This window comes from Panthera pardus, unplaced genomic scaffold (genome assembly GCF_024362965.1).
Source record: "Panthera pardus isolate Hobbes unplaced genomic scaffold, ASM2436296v1 HiC_scaffold_24, whole genome shotgun sequence".
Taxonomy (NCBI): domain Eukaryota; kingdom Metazoa; phylum Chordata; class Mammalia; order Carnivora; family Felidae; genus Panthera; species Panthera pardus.
Window position 1 is genome coordinate 55474192 of NW_026526810.1, and position 17126 is coordinate 55491317.

Below are 17126 nucleotides of genomic sequence, written 5' to 3' on the forward strand. Positions count from 1 at the left end.
CATTAACATTGCTTTTACATTGTTAAAACCAGAGTATAATATAATCAAACGCCTTTTTTTAAAAAAAAAATGTTTATTTATTTCTGAGAGACAGAGCGCAAAGAGGGGAGGAGCAGAGAGAAAGGGAGACACAGAATCCGAAGCAAGTTCCAGGCTCTGAGCTGTCAGCACAGGGCCCGACGTGGGGCTGGAACTTACGAACCGTGAGATCATGACCTGAGCCCAAGTCGGACGCCCCATAATCAAACACTTTAATATAGAAATCCAAAATACTTTGGTTTTCAGCTATGGTGAAAAGCCTGAGTGAGTTTACACAGATTTCAAAGAGGGAGAGGATCTGGTTCAACAGTAACTGACGTTTAAGGACGGGCTGGTGGAACAGCTGTCATGACTTCTGTCCACCTGAGGTGATTAGCCAGCATTCACAGAGCAGTGAGCTACACGCGGCAGGGTATACAGCAAAGTGGACACAACAGCTCTGCCCTCAACCAGCAGGTGGCGCCTCACCTCAGGGGCTGTTGGGTTGAGAAGGAAAGGTGGCTGGCCAGCTGATGAGGGAGCAAGCAGGCTTTTGGGACAGAAGGGGTGCAAATGGCAGCTGGGAAAAGAGGTCTTTTTAGACAAGGAACAACGTGACCGGCACGGTGTGGGGGGGGTGAGTGGGCTCTTATGTGGGATGTGGAGGGAAGGCTTGAGGAAAGCAGTTATGCCAGAGCAGTATCTACTGGTGAGGCAGGATGCAAGCTCAATGGAAAGTAAAGTTGGGGAGCTGAGAGACAGCGTGGGGTATGGGGGGGGCGGTCACAAAGGGTTCTGAACAGGGTGAAGGTACTAAAAGCATCCTGGTGGGGGGGGGGCACCTGGGTGGCTCAGTTAAGAGTCCAACTTTGGCTCAGGTCATGATCTCACGGTTCGTTAGTTCGAGCCCTGCATCGGGCTCCGTGCTGATGGCTCGGGGCCTGGAGCCTGCTTCAGATTCTGTGTCTCCCTTTTTCTCTGCCCCTCCCCTGCTCATGCCCTCTCTTTCTCTCCCAAAAATAAAAATAAAATAAACAGATAAATAAATTTTTTAAAAGCATCCTAGGAATCTTAGCTGATTTCTTGCATGTTGGAAGAACGGGCAGAGAAACAATGCCCTTCCCTCGAACCAGATAAAAACAAAACCCATTCTTTTCAAGGCAGAGGGAAGAGCCTGAGATAAACCCAGAAGTAACTTCATCAAACTCTTAGTCATTTTAGTAAAATGTGACCCCCTACTGGTAAAGCCCGGGGTTTGGGGGGCGGGGTGGGGAACAGGGTCAAGGAATCTAGCGGGATGACCTTGGCATGTTAGACTCTGGAAAGTCACCTGAAGCGCTGGGAACTCCTGGATGATTTCACAGATCGTATAGATGATTTCCGCAGTGGGCAGAGAGCTGTTGGTGGTAGATGTGACAATATCAAATGCACACTCCAGAAGCTCTTTGGGATGAAATCGGTCTAACTTGCGAGGTCTGAACACACGTTCTATGCAGTATCTGGAGAGAGAAACCCAGATTTACGAGGTCATTGCTTCCTGGAATCAAATATGCTTAAGAGGTTATGGAACAAGAGAAAAGAAATCTGAGAAAATGAATCAGTGGTAGGATCAAGAGGCTTTAAAGAGACATTAAAGTGCCAATTCCTAGGGCTGCCACTAAGTACAGGGCTTGATTTGTTCTTTAATGTTTGAAACAGAGATGAAGTTGCATGCAAGAAATAATTTTACCTTTAGTGCTTGCTTTCTACCCAGTGACACACCTTAGGCCTCTGCCTGTTCATTGTTCACTTGCAGCTGAGAGTAAAACCATTTGTAAAGAGCTCTGACTTCCTTTGAAGAACGACGCTTTAAAGCAGGGTGCCTCGTTGGCAACAATACCGCTCCAATTTATGGAGATCACGCTGTTTGACCCCTGTGGCAGCTGAATGTACAGAAAAACCTTTTCCACTGCCAAGTGCCTGGAGGTCCTCAGCATCCAGCATTCCTGCTGGGTTTACTCCACTTCTCTACAAGCAGCTTTTGTTCAGTTACCTGCGTCGGCAGTTTTCACACAGAGACCACTGGCCGTTTGTCCCTCCAATTAAGGTTTACAAGGGGCCATCTGTGATCCAGAGCCGCCAGATGTTTTTGTCAAGCAACCATTTGTGAAAATAATTAGTTGTGTTGCTTGGGGACGTTAGAAGGCGCAGAATAGACTGCAGGGGCCTTGGGGTGCCTGCCCAACTGCTACGTTTGTTCTAAAGAGAAGGCCGACAGTCGGTGTCCCTTTTTTATTAAAAGGGGTACTGTGGTTGGTATTTTAATCATACTCCAAGCTCATGACTTTAAACCCCAAATTCAAACCCCAAATTATTTGCTGTGTCAGGAGCATAGATGACAAAACATCCTCCTTTGGCTTCTTTCCCACATCCAACAAATGAAACTGAAACCCCCATTGTTTCGTACCGTTTCAAATTCAGTATATTGTTTCTCGCAACGTATCTTGCAAAAGGAACCTGAAAAGCAAAGTTTCAAAGGTCGATGTTAAAATGTGCCAGAACCCACTCCTTTTGGTTTTTTAAGAACAGCTTTGTTGAGATATAAAGTCCACCCTTTTAAAGTGTACAATTCAGTCAGTCAGAGAAAGACAAATATCGTTATGACTTCACTTACATGAGGACTTTAAGATACAAAACAGGTGAACTTAAGGGAAGGGAAGCAAAAATCATATAAAAACAGGGAGGGGGACAAAACATAAGAGACTCTTAAATATAGAGAACAAACAGAGGGTTGCTGGAGGAGTTGTGGGAGGGGTATGGGCTAGATGGGTAATGGGCATTAAGGAATCTACTCCCGAAATCAGTGTTGCACTATATGCTAACTTGGATGTAAATTAAAAAGTAAATAAATTTAAAAAAATAACTCAGTGGTTTTTAGTCTATTCAGAGTTGGGCACTGCTCATCATTCACATTCCTTGAAATGTTCCTGACTCGGTCAGTCAGCAGTAGACCTACTGTGGGGCATGCTACCCACCTTATTCACTGTGGCACTTCTTAGGTTTTTCAATTTGAGAAAAACTTTTTTTTTTTTTTTTTTAATTTATTTATTTGAGGGGCTGGGCAGAGAGAGAGGGAGAGAATCCCAAGCAGGCTCCAGCAATTTCAGCACAGAGCCCGATGTTGGGCTCGATCCCACAAACCTTGAGATCATGACCTAAGTCAAAACCAAGAATCAGGGGCGCCTGGGTGGCTCAGTCGGTTAAGCGGCTGACTTCGGCTCAGGTCATGATCTCACGGTCCGTGAGTTCGAGCCCCGCGTCGGGCTCTGTGCTCACAGCTCAGAGCCCGGAGCCTGTTTCAGATTCTGTGTCTCCCTCTCTCTGGCCCTCCCCCGTTCATGCTCTGTCTGTCTCAAAAATAAATAAACGTTAAAAAAAATTTTTAATAAAAAAAAAAACACAAAAAACCAAGAATCAGAAGCTCAACTGACTGAGCCACCCAGATGCCCCGAGAAAAACTCACTTTTAATTAAACACACTCTGTCCAATTTTATTATGCCAAACTGCGATCAGCAAGATCAGCACAAGTTACAGTAAAACCTTGGTTTGTGAGCATAATTAGTTCTGGAAACATGTTTGTAATCCAAAGCACTTGTGTATCAAAGCGAATTTCAAGAACCACTGTCTCAGTTGTGATCATGTGACATTTGGCATCATGTACTCCTCATGATGCACGACATCGCTCATTTATCAGGTTAAAATTTATTAGAAATGTTTGCTCATGGGGTACCTGGGTGGCTCAGTCAGTTGAGCATCTAAATTCAGTTCAGGTCATGATCTCACGGTTCTCAGGTTTAAGCCCCGTGTCAGGCTCTGTGCTAACAGCTCAGAGCCTGGAGCCTGCTTTGGGTTCTGTGTCTCCCTCTCTCTCTGCCCCTCTCCCGCTCATGCTCTTGGTGTCTCTCTCTCTCTCTCTCTCAAAAATAAATAAAAATATTAAAAAAAAAAAAAAAAAAAAGAAGAAGAAATGTTTGCTTGTCTTGCGGAACACTCACTGAACAAGTTACTCACAATCCAAGGTTTTACTGTATTTGGTTACCCGTGAATTTTTTTTTTTTTATCTATTTTGCCCATTCCCCTCCCCCTGCCCTCACCCCCGACTTCCTGCCTTTGGCAGTCACCAGTTTGTTCTCTGAATTTAAGAGTCTGTTTTTTGTTTTGTTTTTAGATTCCACATATGAGTGAAATTATATGGTACTTGTCATTCTCTGATGTATTTTACTTGGCATAATACCCTCTGGTTCCATCCATGTTGCAAATGGCAAGATTTCATTCTTTTTATGGCTGAGCAATATTCCACTGTATGTATATACCATATCTTCTTTATCCATTAAACTATCAGTGGACACTTGGGCTGTTTCCATATCTTGGCTACTATAAATAATATTAATTATACAAATAACTGGATGTTTTTTTTAAATTAATTTATTTATTTGAGACAGAGAAAGCGAAAGGACAAGAGGGGCAGAGGAGCTGGGGGGGGAGACAGAGGGAGAGAGGGAGGGGGGGGAGGGAGGGAGGGGGAAAGACAGGGAGAGAGAGAATCTTAAGCAGGTTCTATGCTCCGTGGGGAGCCCCATACACGGCTGGATCCCATGACCCTGGGATCATGACTTGAGCTAAAATCAAGAGTTGGACTCTCAACTAATTAAGCCACCCAGGCGCCTCTGACTGAATTTTTTAAAGTATCATGTATGATAATGCAGTCAAAATGGGTCTAATCTCTTATGATAAATTCCCTGATTTTTCCATGATCTTCTAGAAGTTCTTAACCACCTGCTAATAATAACCACAACTTATAAAATCATTGTCTGACTGTCCCAAGAGATCTGACCCAGTACCATTAACTACGGATCAAATTCTCAAAGGTACTCACTTTTTATTTGGGAGGACTGAGTATTAGCTTACAGAAAGGGAGCTCAGGTTTAAAAATCTGCACTGTAGGGGTGCTGGGTGGCTCAGTGGGTGAAGCATCCAACTCTTGATTTTGCCTCAGGTCATGATCTCACTGTCCCTGAGTTCAAGCCCCACATAGGGTTCCATGCTAACAGCGCAGAACCTGCTTGGGGTTCTCTCTCTCCCTTTCTCTGCCCCTCCCCAGCTCTCTCAAAATAAATAAAATAAATTTTTAAAAAAAATTTTTAGTGTTCATTTTTGAGAGAGAGAGACAGAGCACAAGCTGGGGAGGGGGTGGGTGCACAGGGTACAGAGAGTGACAGAGACACAGAATCCAAAGCAGGCCCCAAGCTGTCAGCACAAAGCCCGACACAGGGCTCAAACTCACGAGCCATGAATGAGATCATGACCTGAGCTGAAGTCGGAGCTTAACCGACTGAGTCACCCAGGCACCCCAATAAAATAAACTTTAAAAGAGGCTGACCATCTTTTCCGAAGTTTATCAGCCCAGCGCAATTTCTCTTCTGAGAACTGACTGGTTACAGCTTTTGCTCATCTCCCTACTTGTCAGTGCTTTCTGTGCATGAGGGGAATCACACCCTTGTCTGCCTTAGGCATGTTCAGTGCTGCAGATGGCTTGTCAGCAACCAGCACGAGAGGAGTGCATAACCAGTCACTGCTGTCAAAGGGAACCCCGAGGGATCGGGAGAAAGCAAGCATGAGCGAAATTCGGCACACCTCATTATCAGACGCACTTGCAATTAGAAGAATTTCATTGTTCTCGACATTAACACGTTAGGAAGTTAGGGAAGATCTAGTTAGGAGGTAAAGAAAAAAAATGCATTGATTTGTCTGACTTGGCCAGGTCCACCTGCTATGGTCACTCAGCAGAGCTCAACACTGAAATGCAGATGTGGCAATCCTAGGATCAGAAGTACTTGCTCCATAAGCAAGGTGGATGTACACAAGGTCAAGCGTATACTAAATTCCAGTAATGCTCTCACTGCAATAACTCCCTCAAGAATGTGTTTCTTAAAGGGGACATTTAGAATGGAAGCCTAGGGGAAAACATGACGGGCAAGGGTCAACCTGTCACACAGATGCCACCCGCCACCAGACATGATAGCTGGCCTGTCCCAGGGCGTTCCCAGCCTCACCCGCAGGTCGAAAGGAAGCATCACCAGCATCCCGCTGTGGTCCATGAATAAGGCGGCTTCGTTGTGCTCATATATTTGCCTATTTTGGGGAAGCAGGAGTGGGGTACACAGCTGGACAGCTCCTACACCAAGTCAGAAAAAATAACTGATCATCATGTTCTCATTCTTCCTGGGGGGGCAACTAAAAACGAACACCAACCTGACAGGTAAGTATCTGCTATTGGCTGCTGAAACCATCACCAGGCTCTCTCTGGTTCTCTAACCCCACTAACGGACAGCTCGTCTATTAAGTTTAACGTAGTCTTCCTTCTTTCCCTTTTTTTTTTTTTTTACGTCATCTTATTTCTGACTCCACGAACCAACTGTATTTTAGTAGCAAGCCTAAATATTCAAATCATAAATATTCAGATCTTCTCCTCTCAATAAGTTGAGTGTTAAAAATAAGCCTAAATGTCACATGATGTCAAGTGCCTATAACCGAATTTAAAGGTAAAATATGGCTGCACCCAAATCTGTGAACAGTACTTTTTTTTTTTAAAAAATTAACAGTACTTTCTAATGATGCAACAGAACACCTTTTGAGAAGGCCTAGGATTTTTTTTAAAAAAGGACATACCATGTCTTTTAAAGATGCGGATGATGGTGTCACACACATGTTGCTGTATCTTGGCTGTATGGATTGAGAAGGTGCCCTAAAATATGACCAATTAACACATCATCAAAAGTCAAATTAAAAAGTTCTCTTAAAATGGTTATGTGTAGCTTGCAATAAATACCACATTGCTTATCCCTAGGACCACAAAAGGGATGTCAACAATGAGTCCCTTTTTGAGCATGCTCAGGGGGGCCACCTTGAAGAAGGCCACCAACAGCTCAAAGGCCAGATTCTTGTTTTTAAAAAAAAATTTTTTTTTTTTAACGTTTATTTATTTTTGAGACAGAAAGAGACAGAGCATGAACGGGGGAGGGTCAGAGAGAGGGAGACACAGAATCTGAAACAGGCTCCAGGCTCTGAGCTGTCAGCACAGAGCCTGATGCGGGGCTCGAACTCACGGACCGCGAGATCATGACCTGAGCCGAAGTCAGCCGCTTAACCGACTGAGCCACCCAGGCGCCCCGTCCAGATTCTTAACCATGTTGAAATATGCCTTTCAGATAGAGCTGATCACACAACACGTTCTCCTCAAGGATTCTTGGGGATGCAACTGTCACAGAGCAATCAGACATCTGATAGCATCAGACCCCCTCCCACATACCAAGGTAATCCATGGTGGCCCCCTTGAAAGCTACCCGGCGTTTATCTATTTTATAAAGAGCTTTTTCACTTGTTTCTTAGTACACAAGTAACACCATTTTGCTAGAGAAAATTTAGAAAGAACCAACAAGAAAAATGACAAAAATAAACAACTCACCTATAATCCTGTAAGTATCTTTCTCATATTGCCAGCCAGCAAAAACTGGTTTGGCCCTTGATAAGTACACTAATCTTCCACAAACCTTACCACTACTTTACTACTCTTCTAAAATTACATCATTCTTTCAAGCATACAGAAACATACAAAGAAAATAACAAATATGTTATTCATCCATGCAACTTTTTCAAATTTTAACATTTTGCTATATTGTTCCAGACTGTTTTTGTTTAAAATGGAATGGGCGGGGAGGGGAGGAGAGGGAAAAGTGAAAAAGTTGAAGGTTGCCAAACCTGGCAATGTTTCAGAAACCACCCGGGGTGATTTTAAGAGGAGACACTTGGAGTGCCTCACACCTAGAAATTCCAAGTCACTAGATCGGATATAGGGCCCAAGTGTCAGAAATGCCCAAGGGCCTCTCAGATATACCTTCAGGTGCAGCCAGCATTGGGAGCAACTGACCCCATATGGATGTGAACAGGTTAGATGCTTTCAGCTCTGGGCAGCTGCGCCCGGGCTCAGTCTCTAAAAGCACTGCTGCTTAATCTCTTAGGTGGATGGAGAAGGGCATGGGTCAGGAACTCCTTAGAGTTAAGCAATTAAAAGTATGGCTCTTCCCAGGGGCGCCTGGGTGGCTCAGGTGGTTAAGCGTCCCACTTTGGCTCAAGTCATGATCTCACGGTTCATGAGTTCGAGCCCTGCGTCGGGCTTGTGCTGACCGCTCAGAGCCTGGAGCCTGCTTCAGATTCTGTCTCTGTCTCTCTGCCCCTCCCCTGCTCATACTGTGTCTCTGTCTCTCTCAAAAAATAAACATTTAAAAAGAAAAAAAAAAAAAAAAAGCATGGCTCTTCCCAGAATGATACATATGTGCCTATTTTGCACATACGGACCTCAGAATAAGAACATACGCTGGAGGCATTAAAGGAATCCATGAAAACTAAGGAACTGACTTGCCCCGTCTGTGAACCAAGCTGAGGTCTCTTTTGGAAGCTGAGCTCAAGCCCACCTTCAGCATGTTGCTGTCGTAGGTGTAATCGATGGCGGGGGAGATGCGCTGGGAGAAGATCTGGGCCATCATGGTGCGGTAGGCCTTGCCATCCACGTTGGCCAGGGTGTGGTGCAGAACTTCGTGCAGCTCCGACTCCTCCATCTGGGGTGGGGGTAGCAGCTCACTCTTGAGCAGTTCTGTGGCCGTGGGCCGCTTGGCGGGATCATGGTTCAACAGCCAGGAGATGACAGATTTCTGTAACGAAAGTCAGGCACGCTGGTGACCGGATGCAACAGAAGATGCTCTGGAATTCTGACAAGCTGGTGGTTGATTCAGGTCAAAGAAAAGACACCACACTTCTTGCACTGAGTTGGTGCATTGTAATTGGTAGCTCTGAAATCACTCAAGCTGTCATTTCTCGCCCTGCGCTTCATTCTGGCCACAGAGTTGTGAGATAGTATAATAGAAGTGTTTCTTAAAAGGCAGAGCCCCTTTTTACATTTTATTGTTATGAACAACCAGAAGATCCTCAACTCAACAACACAGAAGCAGAACTGAGGCCTTATAAACACACAAAATACTTTATCAAAACAGGTGTAGGAAGAGAAAATAATTATCCCTAGATGCCTAATTTTTTTTTTTTAATTTTTTTTTAATGTTTTATTTATTTTTGAGACAGAGAGAGACAGAGCATGAACGGGGGAGGGGCAGAGAGAGAGGGAAACACAGAATCGGAAGCAGGCTCCAGGCTCTGAGCCATCAGCCCAGAGCCCGACGCGGGGCTCGAACTCACGGACCGCGAGATCGTGACCTGAGCTGAAGTCGGCCGCCCAACCGACTGAGCCACCCAGGCGCCCCCCTAGATGCCTAATTTTAGTAAAAATTATAATGCAGAGTAGCTGCTGGAATCCTTACATCTTGTTCTAATTTTTTCCTCTCCATTTATGTTATCTGTATTAAGGTCATTCCCTGGAATTCTCTTGATTTATGTTACTCATTTATTATGACCTCAAAGCCACTACGTCATTAAGCAGGGAACTATGTGAGAACACCCTGAACCTTGAAAGGTTCCTTCATGAGTCCTTAATTCTCCTGTTTACACTAAGGACTTATAAAGAGAGGAATATGTGAGATCAGAAAAATGTCAATTTTTAGATGAATCTTATTAAGCATTTTTTAGTTACAGATTCTTAATATATTCTCTCTCTGCGGCCCTCCTAACTCCTACTGCTGTCTTAGGCTGAAAGAAAAACACATGTAAAGAAAGGATGAATTAAAAAAAAAAAAAGAAAAGAAATGAAAAGAAAGGAATGAACAAGACACCACTTTTATGAAAAGTTAAATTAAACTGGTAAAGGGGTGCCTGGGGTGGCTCAGTTGGTTAAGCGTCTGACTTCGGCTCAGGTCATGTCTGACTTCGGCTCAGGTCATGATCTCACGGCTTGTGAGTTTGAGCCCCGTGTCGGGCTCTGTGCTGACAGCTCAGAGCCTGGAAGCTGCTTCAGAGTCTGTCTCCTTCTCTCTCTGTCCCTCACCAACTCGTGTGCACATACACACGCGTGCTCTCTCTCTCTCAAAAATAAACGTTAAAAAAGTTTTTTAATTTAAACTGGTAAAAGCAATTCCATATTTAGCAATACAGACCCTATTACAATGCTCGATTTCTGTTGTGTGGCAACAATTGTATCATATTCAGTACATATGCATTTTCTATGCTGTTTCTTTTCAGATAAAAAGCAACAGCTATGATGTGGGGGGCAGCACGGGCTGCGGTTCGGGGACCACGTTTATCTGGCCCAAACACAAATACTTTCGGGTACCCAGTACATACCTCTGGGAGGTGAGCAATCACCGTTGAGAGAAATGGTTGGTACAGTTGCTCTTGTGTTTGTAGTTTAATAAAACAGACCCCACAGCTGCCAACACGTGGAAATACTAAGAAGAACTTGTTATAGGGAAAGGCTATGAAATGAACATTTATTTATGACATCCAGAAACACAGGAAACGACTCCGTTCAAATCAATGATAATAGCTAACAAAAGCAGCAGAAACACAATGCAGTGTATTTTCTAATGGTCCTTCGCTAATGGAACAGACGAGGCAGAACGGGTTCCTCCAGCCATAAATAAATGTCCTGTTTAATACTACCGAATTACAGAACGTTAGTGTTAATATAAATAAAGGGCACTTAATCCTTTTATTTGACAGGTGAGGAAAATCAAAATCTAGATAAGTGACTCGTCCAATCAGATACATAGCCAATAAGCAAGAAATTGCAAACTAATGCCATGTTCTAGCGAAGCTTCTGTTCTCAACACTAATAATTTAAATAAGCGATTTTGCCTTGATAATAAAGAAAAGTCAGGATAAACTTCCATATGCCAGATTATCAACCAAGGAAGGCTTCGCCAAGATAAACCACCAAACACTAAGAAGAAATGCACACCAGAAGCACAATACACAGGTTCACCAATAATTACTCATTCACATTAGCTGGATGCCAAATAAGCCATGACATGCGTTACATATACACATACTCAGGTGTTTATAGTATGGAGGATAAATTATTTTACTTTAAAATACTATCATCATCAGACTGTCGAGTCTTCTCCTTTACAATCTGAGCTACTTTAACTACAAAACTGAATGAAATTATAGTTTTAAACTGTATTCTTTTCTTAAAAAGTTCCAAGCTTTCTCTAACATAATGAAATCTAAAAGCTTTCTCTTTTTTTCCAACAGCTAAGCCAAGGTTCCAAACAGCACTTCAAAAGCACAATGAACCACACAAAAGAACCCTGTAGCTGGTTAATTTTCTGTGCCAGTCCTTGGCATTTTTATGGTGTATTTCGAGTCTAATAACATTTAAAGCATTTCATCTTTTGATGTTTTTCCCCACGGTGTTCCCAGGGCACGAGAGAATGAGTGGCAGAACAGTACTAATTGAAAAAGAAGAAAAACAGTAATTAAAATCCTAGGGTGAAGACACAGTAATGGAAGTGTCAGAGAATTACCTGCTTTGTATGCTCTCCATCATCGAAGTCTTCTGGAAACTTAGGCGACGTGGGCTAAAAGAATATTATATTCAAACCAGTAAGTGCTTGGCAAACTGCCGCAGTGAAAAAGCATTTAATCACCAGACGTAAGAAAATCGAGTATAAAAATGAAAACAAGGAAAGACTGAAGTGATACCTTCTTGAAGCCCAAGGCCCACAGTTCCAAGCACATAAATATTATTTTAACACAAATTTTACCCAAATGACAGCCAGATGATAGAAAGCACCTCATCTGAGGACAAAGTATTTTAAAATCTAATGGTTTCAGAGGAAGACCAAGTAGCTTCATAAAACACACAGATGAAAAGAGGAAAAAAAAAAAAACCCAAAACAAAACAAAAACCCAAAACAAAAAAAAACACCAAAGCACCAACACACAATAACAACAACAACAACAACAACAACAACAACAACAAAAACCAAACATTAATACTTAAAACCCGTATCTCCTGAAAAGCTCCCACCTTTCTGGTAAATAAGATTTCAATCATAGCATCAACTTGACAGCTTAGATATTCTTCAAATGAGGGAACAAACATGAACTTTAGACTAAAGAAAGGCACTTCATCAAGGAAATAATCCTAGAAGAGCATTCCAAGTCAAGGCAAGGACATGGTAATCACTTTATTTACTTCCATACTTTGTGAACATCGTGGTCTAGGCTGTACTGGCAATAAAATAATTCTAGTTTTCAAAAATACCTAGAGGAATATTCTCAGTCATGGTGGATAGGATTTCAGCTCAGGAAAATAGGCGGCTCTTTGCTTTGCTCATAAACATGCAAATCTAAGCCACCCCCATTCACCCAAACCTTGATGCTCTCCACTTTGTCCTAAAGCTCTTTGTAATGGGCATCCTGGGCCTCACACACTGTTAACACTGGTCCCTTTTAGTTTGGGCAATAGGTGAGGCAAGGATTAATCCCAAAATCACTAAGGGAAATTTCCCTGGGGAAAAAAATTCAAGTGGCTGCTATCTTCCCCAGACCCTTTTAAATTTCTGGCCATAGGGGTATTCCTGAGGCATTACTACCATGTTCTTTTGGTTAGAACCTTTCATTTCTAGAACTAAATCTCCATTATCCTTATAACTCATTTCCCACCATTGCAACTACATCAATATCATGCAAAATTTTTTGATTCTTCTTTTGTTTTAAAACCAAGAGTAAATCTCTAAGAATAATTTTTTAAAAGTAACTATGACCTAGCAATCTCTCCAAGTAGGATTTCCAAAAACAAACAAAACTGGGAAAGTTTCTCATGACTGGAAGTATATAAGCAGAGGTAGATTTCCTTTTACTAGAAATATAGATTATAGTGAAACTGCCTCTTCCATGTTATAAATACCAGAAGGGTACCCTGCATTAAATTCTGATGTCCACGCTAAGATTTGGGTTACTGGAAGTTGAGGCATTAAAACATCTGATACATACATCTCTGAGTTGGTTGAGAACAAAGATCCTTTCTGAGGCCGTGACCATGGGGTGGTAGGACATCTCAAAGAAGATAATTCCCAGGCTGAAGAGATCCACTTTCTAAGGAGTAAAAAGAACTGTATTTAGACAGCCTTGATATGAACGTGTCATTTACCAGGAAATTATACGATGAGCACTGTTAGCTGGAAAAAAGGTTTACTAAGGGAAAAACAAGCCACACTAGAAAAAAGTTGGTTTTTTCTAAAAAAATTATAGGTATAAAGTGCAGACAAAATACTTGCTGTGGGGGCGCCTGGGTGGCTCAGTCGGCTAAGCGTCCGACTTCGGCTCAGGTCATGATCTCGTGGTCCGTGAGTTCGAGCCCCGCGTCGGGCTCTGTGCTGACAGCTCAGAGCCTGGAGCCTGTTTCAGATTCTGTGTCTCCCTCTCTCTCTGACCCTCCCCCATTCATGCTCTGTCTCTTTCTGTCTCAAAAGTAAATAAACGTTAAAAAAAAATTGAAAAAAAAAAAAAGAAAACATCTTTCCTTATAAAAATAAATAAATAAATAAATAAATATTAAAAAAAAAAACAAAATACTTGCTGTGATTTCTCAATGCTTTCCTTGAAAATTCACTGAAATTGGTTTAGCGATATACACAGACATAGAAAATCACTGGCTGACCACTGAGAGTGATCCCTAAAGAGCAAGGACAAATGAAATCTGTCCAAGGAATTTGCTTTGCTTTGCTTCCTTACCCATCATCTCAAAAGTGAAACACAGACCAAAATCTGCAGTTGATGGCAGAGGTCAACTACTGATTGCAAAGCCATACCAATGAGGGTAGAAAAATGGCGCAAGTAAAAAAGCAAAAGGGCAAGTCAGTGCACAGAGTCTCAGGTAGGGAGCTGGCAAGAGGAGGATGCAGTGTGGAAGGCAATGTGCCTGAGGCAGCCGGCAGGGGCACCCTGCCGAGAGGGAGGACTGTACGTGGCAAACTGCACACAGGCACAGAAGCCACTTTCAAGGGCAACTCTTGCATGAATTTGGACTCAAGGATTAGTAGGGGAGAATCCAATTATTACCAGTGATGTCCCAAGTCTTAGAAACAAACACTGGCTGTGGCATTTCCTACACACTGTCTGTAGAAAATGGTGAACATGCAGAAAAGCACCAAGAAAAACAGCAATCACCCCTAATGCCACTGCTCAAGGATATTTACTACTGGTCTAAGACAGGCCTGCTGGTTTTTAAATGCATCCACACACATACACACACCCCCTATAAAACTACAACCATACTATGGTTTGTAACTTTTATCCCCTTAAGATAGCGAGAATATTTTTCAACGTTATAGCATTTTTCTAGAACAGGCTTTTAAAACATGATATTAATGACGTACAGTATTCAATTACATGGAAGTCCCAGAATTTATTTAACCATTTCTTTTTATTTTTTTTAATGTTTTTATTTATTTTTGAGACAGAGAGAGACAGAGCATGAGCAGGAGAGGGGCAGAGAGAGAGGGAGACACAGAATCCGAAGCAGGCTCCAGGCTCTGAGCTGTCAGCACAGAGCCCGACGTGGAGCTTGAACTCACGGACCGTGAGACCATGACCTGAGCTGAAGTCAGACGCTTAACCGACTGAGCCACCCAGGCGCCCCTTTAACCATTTATTTTTAAACACCATTATTTTTCACTGTTCTAAATAATGCTGTGATGAACCCCTTTTACACCCATCTTTTTGGATGTCGTTGTTTCCTCTGGATAGCTTTCAAAAGGGGGAGGTGCTGGGCCAAAGGGTGGATAGAGCCCCTTTAAGGATTTCATTACACCTTGCAAACTGAACTCAGAGAGGTGACGTTAAAGGTGCCCTCACATGCCCATGTCGCATGCGCGCGCACTTCCCACACCCTGGCCCTGCTGGGTATTTGGAGGCCTAGCTCTATGTCACTACCCAGCGATCCCTGTCAGAATGGAAACCCAAACCTGGGTTTTACTGCAAGCCTGAAAATATGCTCTGATGTGAATGGCCTAGTCTATTTTTGAGATTTAGCTCTACACTCTTTCCCTAAGTCACCCCATCCAGTCCCATGGCTTTCAATCCCTCTTGGGCTGATGACTCTCATAGGTATACTTCTGAGTCTGACCTTTCTTCTGAATTCAAGTCCTGAGTCTTCAATAACCTACTGGAAATCTCTAACTGGATCTCTCATCAGGCATTTCCAACTCAACGCTGCCCCCCAAATGGAATTTTCCTTCTGTCTCCCCCTTTGTCTTTCCCCATCTCAGTCAGCTAGCTTTCCCCCAGCTGCTGCAGCAGAAACCTGAGCACCATCTCATACCCTCCTTTTCCTGACCCAACATCCACTCCGTCAGGAAGCCTGTCAACTCCCCTCCGCAGTGTCTTACAGGAAGCACGGTTCCCATCTTCACTGCTCCCGCTCTAGTTCCAGCTAGCAGCCACCCCGCCTGACTCCTGCAAAGCTTCCAGCAACAGGTGGAGTGAACTCTCTTGCTCCAGACCCTTCACTGGCTCCCGGTGCACACTCCTATTGTGGCTAAGCTGGCCCTGGATCATGTGACCCTCATCTTCCTTTCCAGCTTCACTTCATGCCTCTCTCCCCCATAGCTCACCAGGCTACAGCCGCACGGACGATCTTTGTGATTGTCCCAAACGTGCCAAGCAAGCTCTCACTCAGTTCTCTCCTTATGCATGCTATTTCTTCTGCTTACCCTTTCTCTCAGCTCCCAGCTTCTTGTGGGTTGTCCCTTATCCTAAAAGCCATCCCCTTGGGGAAGCCTTCTATGGTCAGTTTATCTAAAGATGATGCTCCCTATTATACTCTGGTCACTGGAGTTCATTTCTTTTCTTTACAATTTGTGATTCTTTCCTTTATTTTTTACTTGTTTATTGTCTATTTCATCCCCAAAGGATAAGCTCCCCAAGGGCTGGAATACGACACCCGTCTTATTAGTCAACTGTACTGTTCCCTGTGTTCCTGGAGCCTAGCCTAGGACCAGGTTAGTGCAAATCCTCTTTGGATAGATGGACTGTAAGGTCCTTGGCAGCAAAAGCCAGTTTCAGTTACTGTTCGGGGACACCACGTGCGCTATGTGGAATAGTCACCTCAATTGGCATGTGGACACATAGCAAGGAAATGAATGTTCCTGAACATCTCAGCTGGTAACTAAACCCCAAATACTGTGATCTTGATGTTCTTACTAATGGGGTGTCTGGGTGGCTCAGTGGTAGCGTCTGACCATGGCTCAGGTTATGATCTCACGGTTCATGAGTTCAAGCCCCACGTTTCCGTCTGTGCTGACAGCTCAGAGCCTGGAGCCTGCTTCGGATTCGGTGCCTTCCTCTCTCTCTCTGCTCCCCCTCACCCCTCTCACACTGTCTCTGTCTCTCAAAAAATGAATAAATGTTAAAAAAAAATTTTTTTTTTGATGCTCTTACTGTTATCTTACTCTTGAGAACTTTCTTTTTCCCCAGAAGGCTTCCCCTTTACCTGGTTATACGTGGGTCTGGTGCTTCCTTGGACCTCTGGGCTTACGTACAAAGCAGTGCCAACCATCCCCGTCAAATGACCTACGTGGAAGAAGGCAGAGGGAAGGCTTTCTAATGACAGGAGTAAGGCAAATTTTTATTTAAAAAAAAAAAAAGTTTTTTAAGAGTGAAGCATGATCTGTTAACTATTCACTGTACTCAGAGGAAGAAACAGCATGCAATTCACTAAGGCATTACGTCTAAGTCATGTATGGCCACACATTGTGTTTCACACAGGAGGTCTTTGCTGTTGCACACAGGCGGTGCCAGAATGAACACCCCAGATGCCCAGGTCATGAGGTAACCTCACATTGCCATGTGGGGTCAGACAAAGCGTAACTATCTACCTGTGGGAGCCAATTACTCTAACCAAAGCTCTAATTTCTCAGAGTTCCAAAGAACAAATAACATAGTAAAAAGGGGATAAAATTAAAGCATTTTCATGATTTTGTTAATTTAATGAGTAACTGTAATTTGCTTTAGAGTAAAATCTTTCCAGATGAAAAACAGGTTTCAGATTAAGAAATTTTATACTGTATAGTATACGTAAAATTCTCCAAAGAGTAGATCTTATGTTGAGTGTTCTTAGA

The 17126-nt window shown here is 43.2% G+C and overlaps 1 protein-coding gene across 8 annotated transcripts in view; it reads right to left on the minus strand.

Annotated features, from left to right (window-relative positions):
* Window positions 1-17126, minus strand: part of EIF2AK4 (eukaryotic translation initiation factor 2 alpha kinase 4) — a 98053-nt gene that overhangs the window by 27160 nt on the left and 53767 nt on the right. For 7 of the 8 annotated variants that reach the window (XR_002078098.2, XM_019442595.2, XM_019442599.2 and 4 more), the window contains 8 exons: window positions 16499-16578; window positions 13000-13101; window positions 11526-11579; window positions 8529-8765; window positions 6727-6802; window positions 6111-6232; window positions 2465-2514; window positions 1349-1517 (listed from right to left, as the gene is read on the minus strand). Coding sequence is in view for 7 of the 8 variants with exons in the window: in XM_019442595.2 (XP_019298140.2) it covers window positions 1349-1517; window positions 2465-2514; window positions 6111-6232; window positions 6727-6802; window positions 8529-8765; window positions 11526-11579; window positions 13000-13101; window positions 16499-16578 (890 nt within the window). In the remaining variant the exon portion in view is untranslated. The remainder of the gene's footprint in view (window positions 1-1348; window positions 1518-2464; window positions 2515-6110; window positions 6233-6726; window positions 6803-8528; window positions 8766-11525; window positions 11580-12999; window positions 13102-16498; window positions 16579-17126) is intronic. The other variant, XM_019442596.2, reaches the window with a different exon arrangement.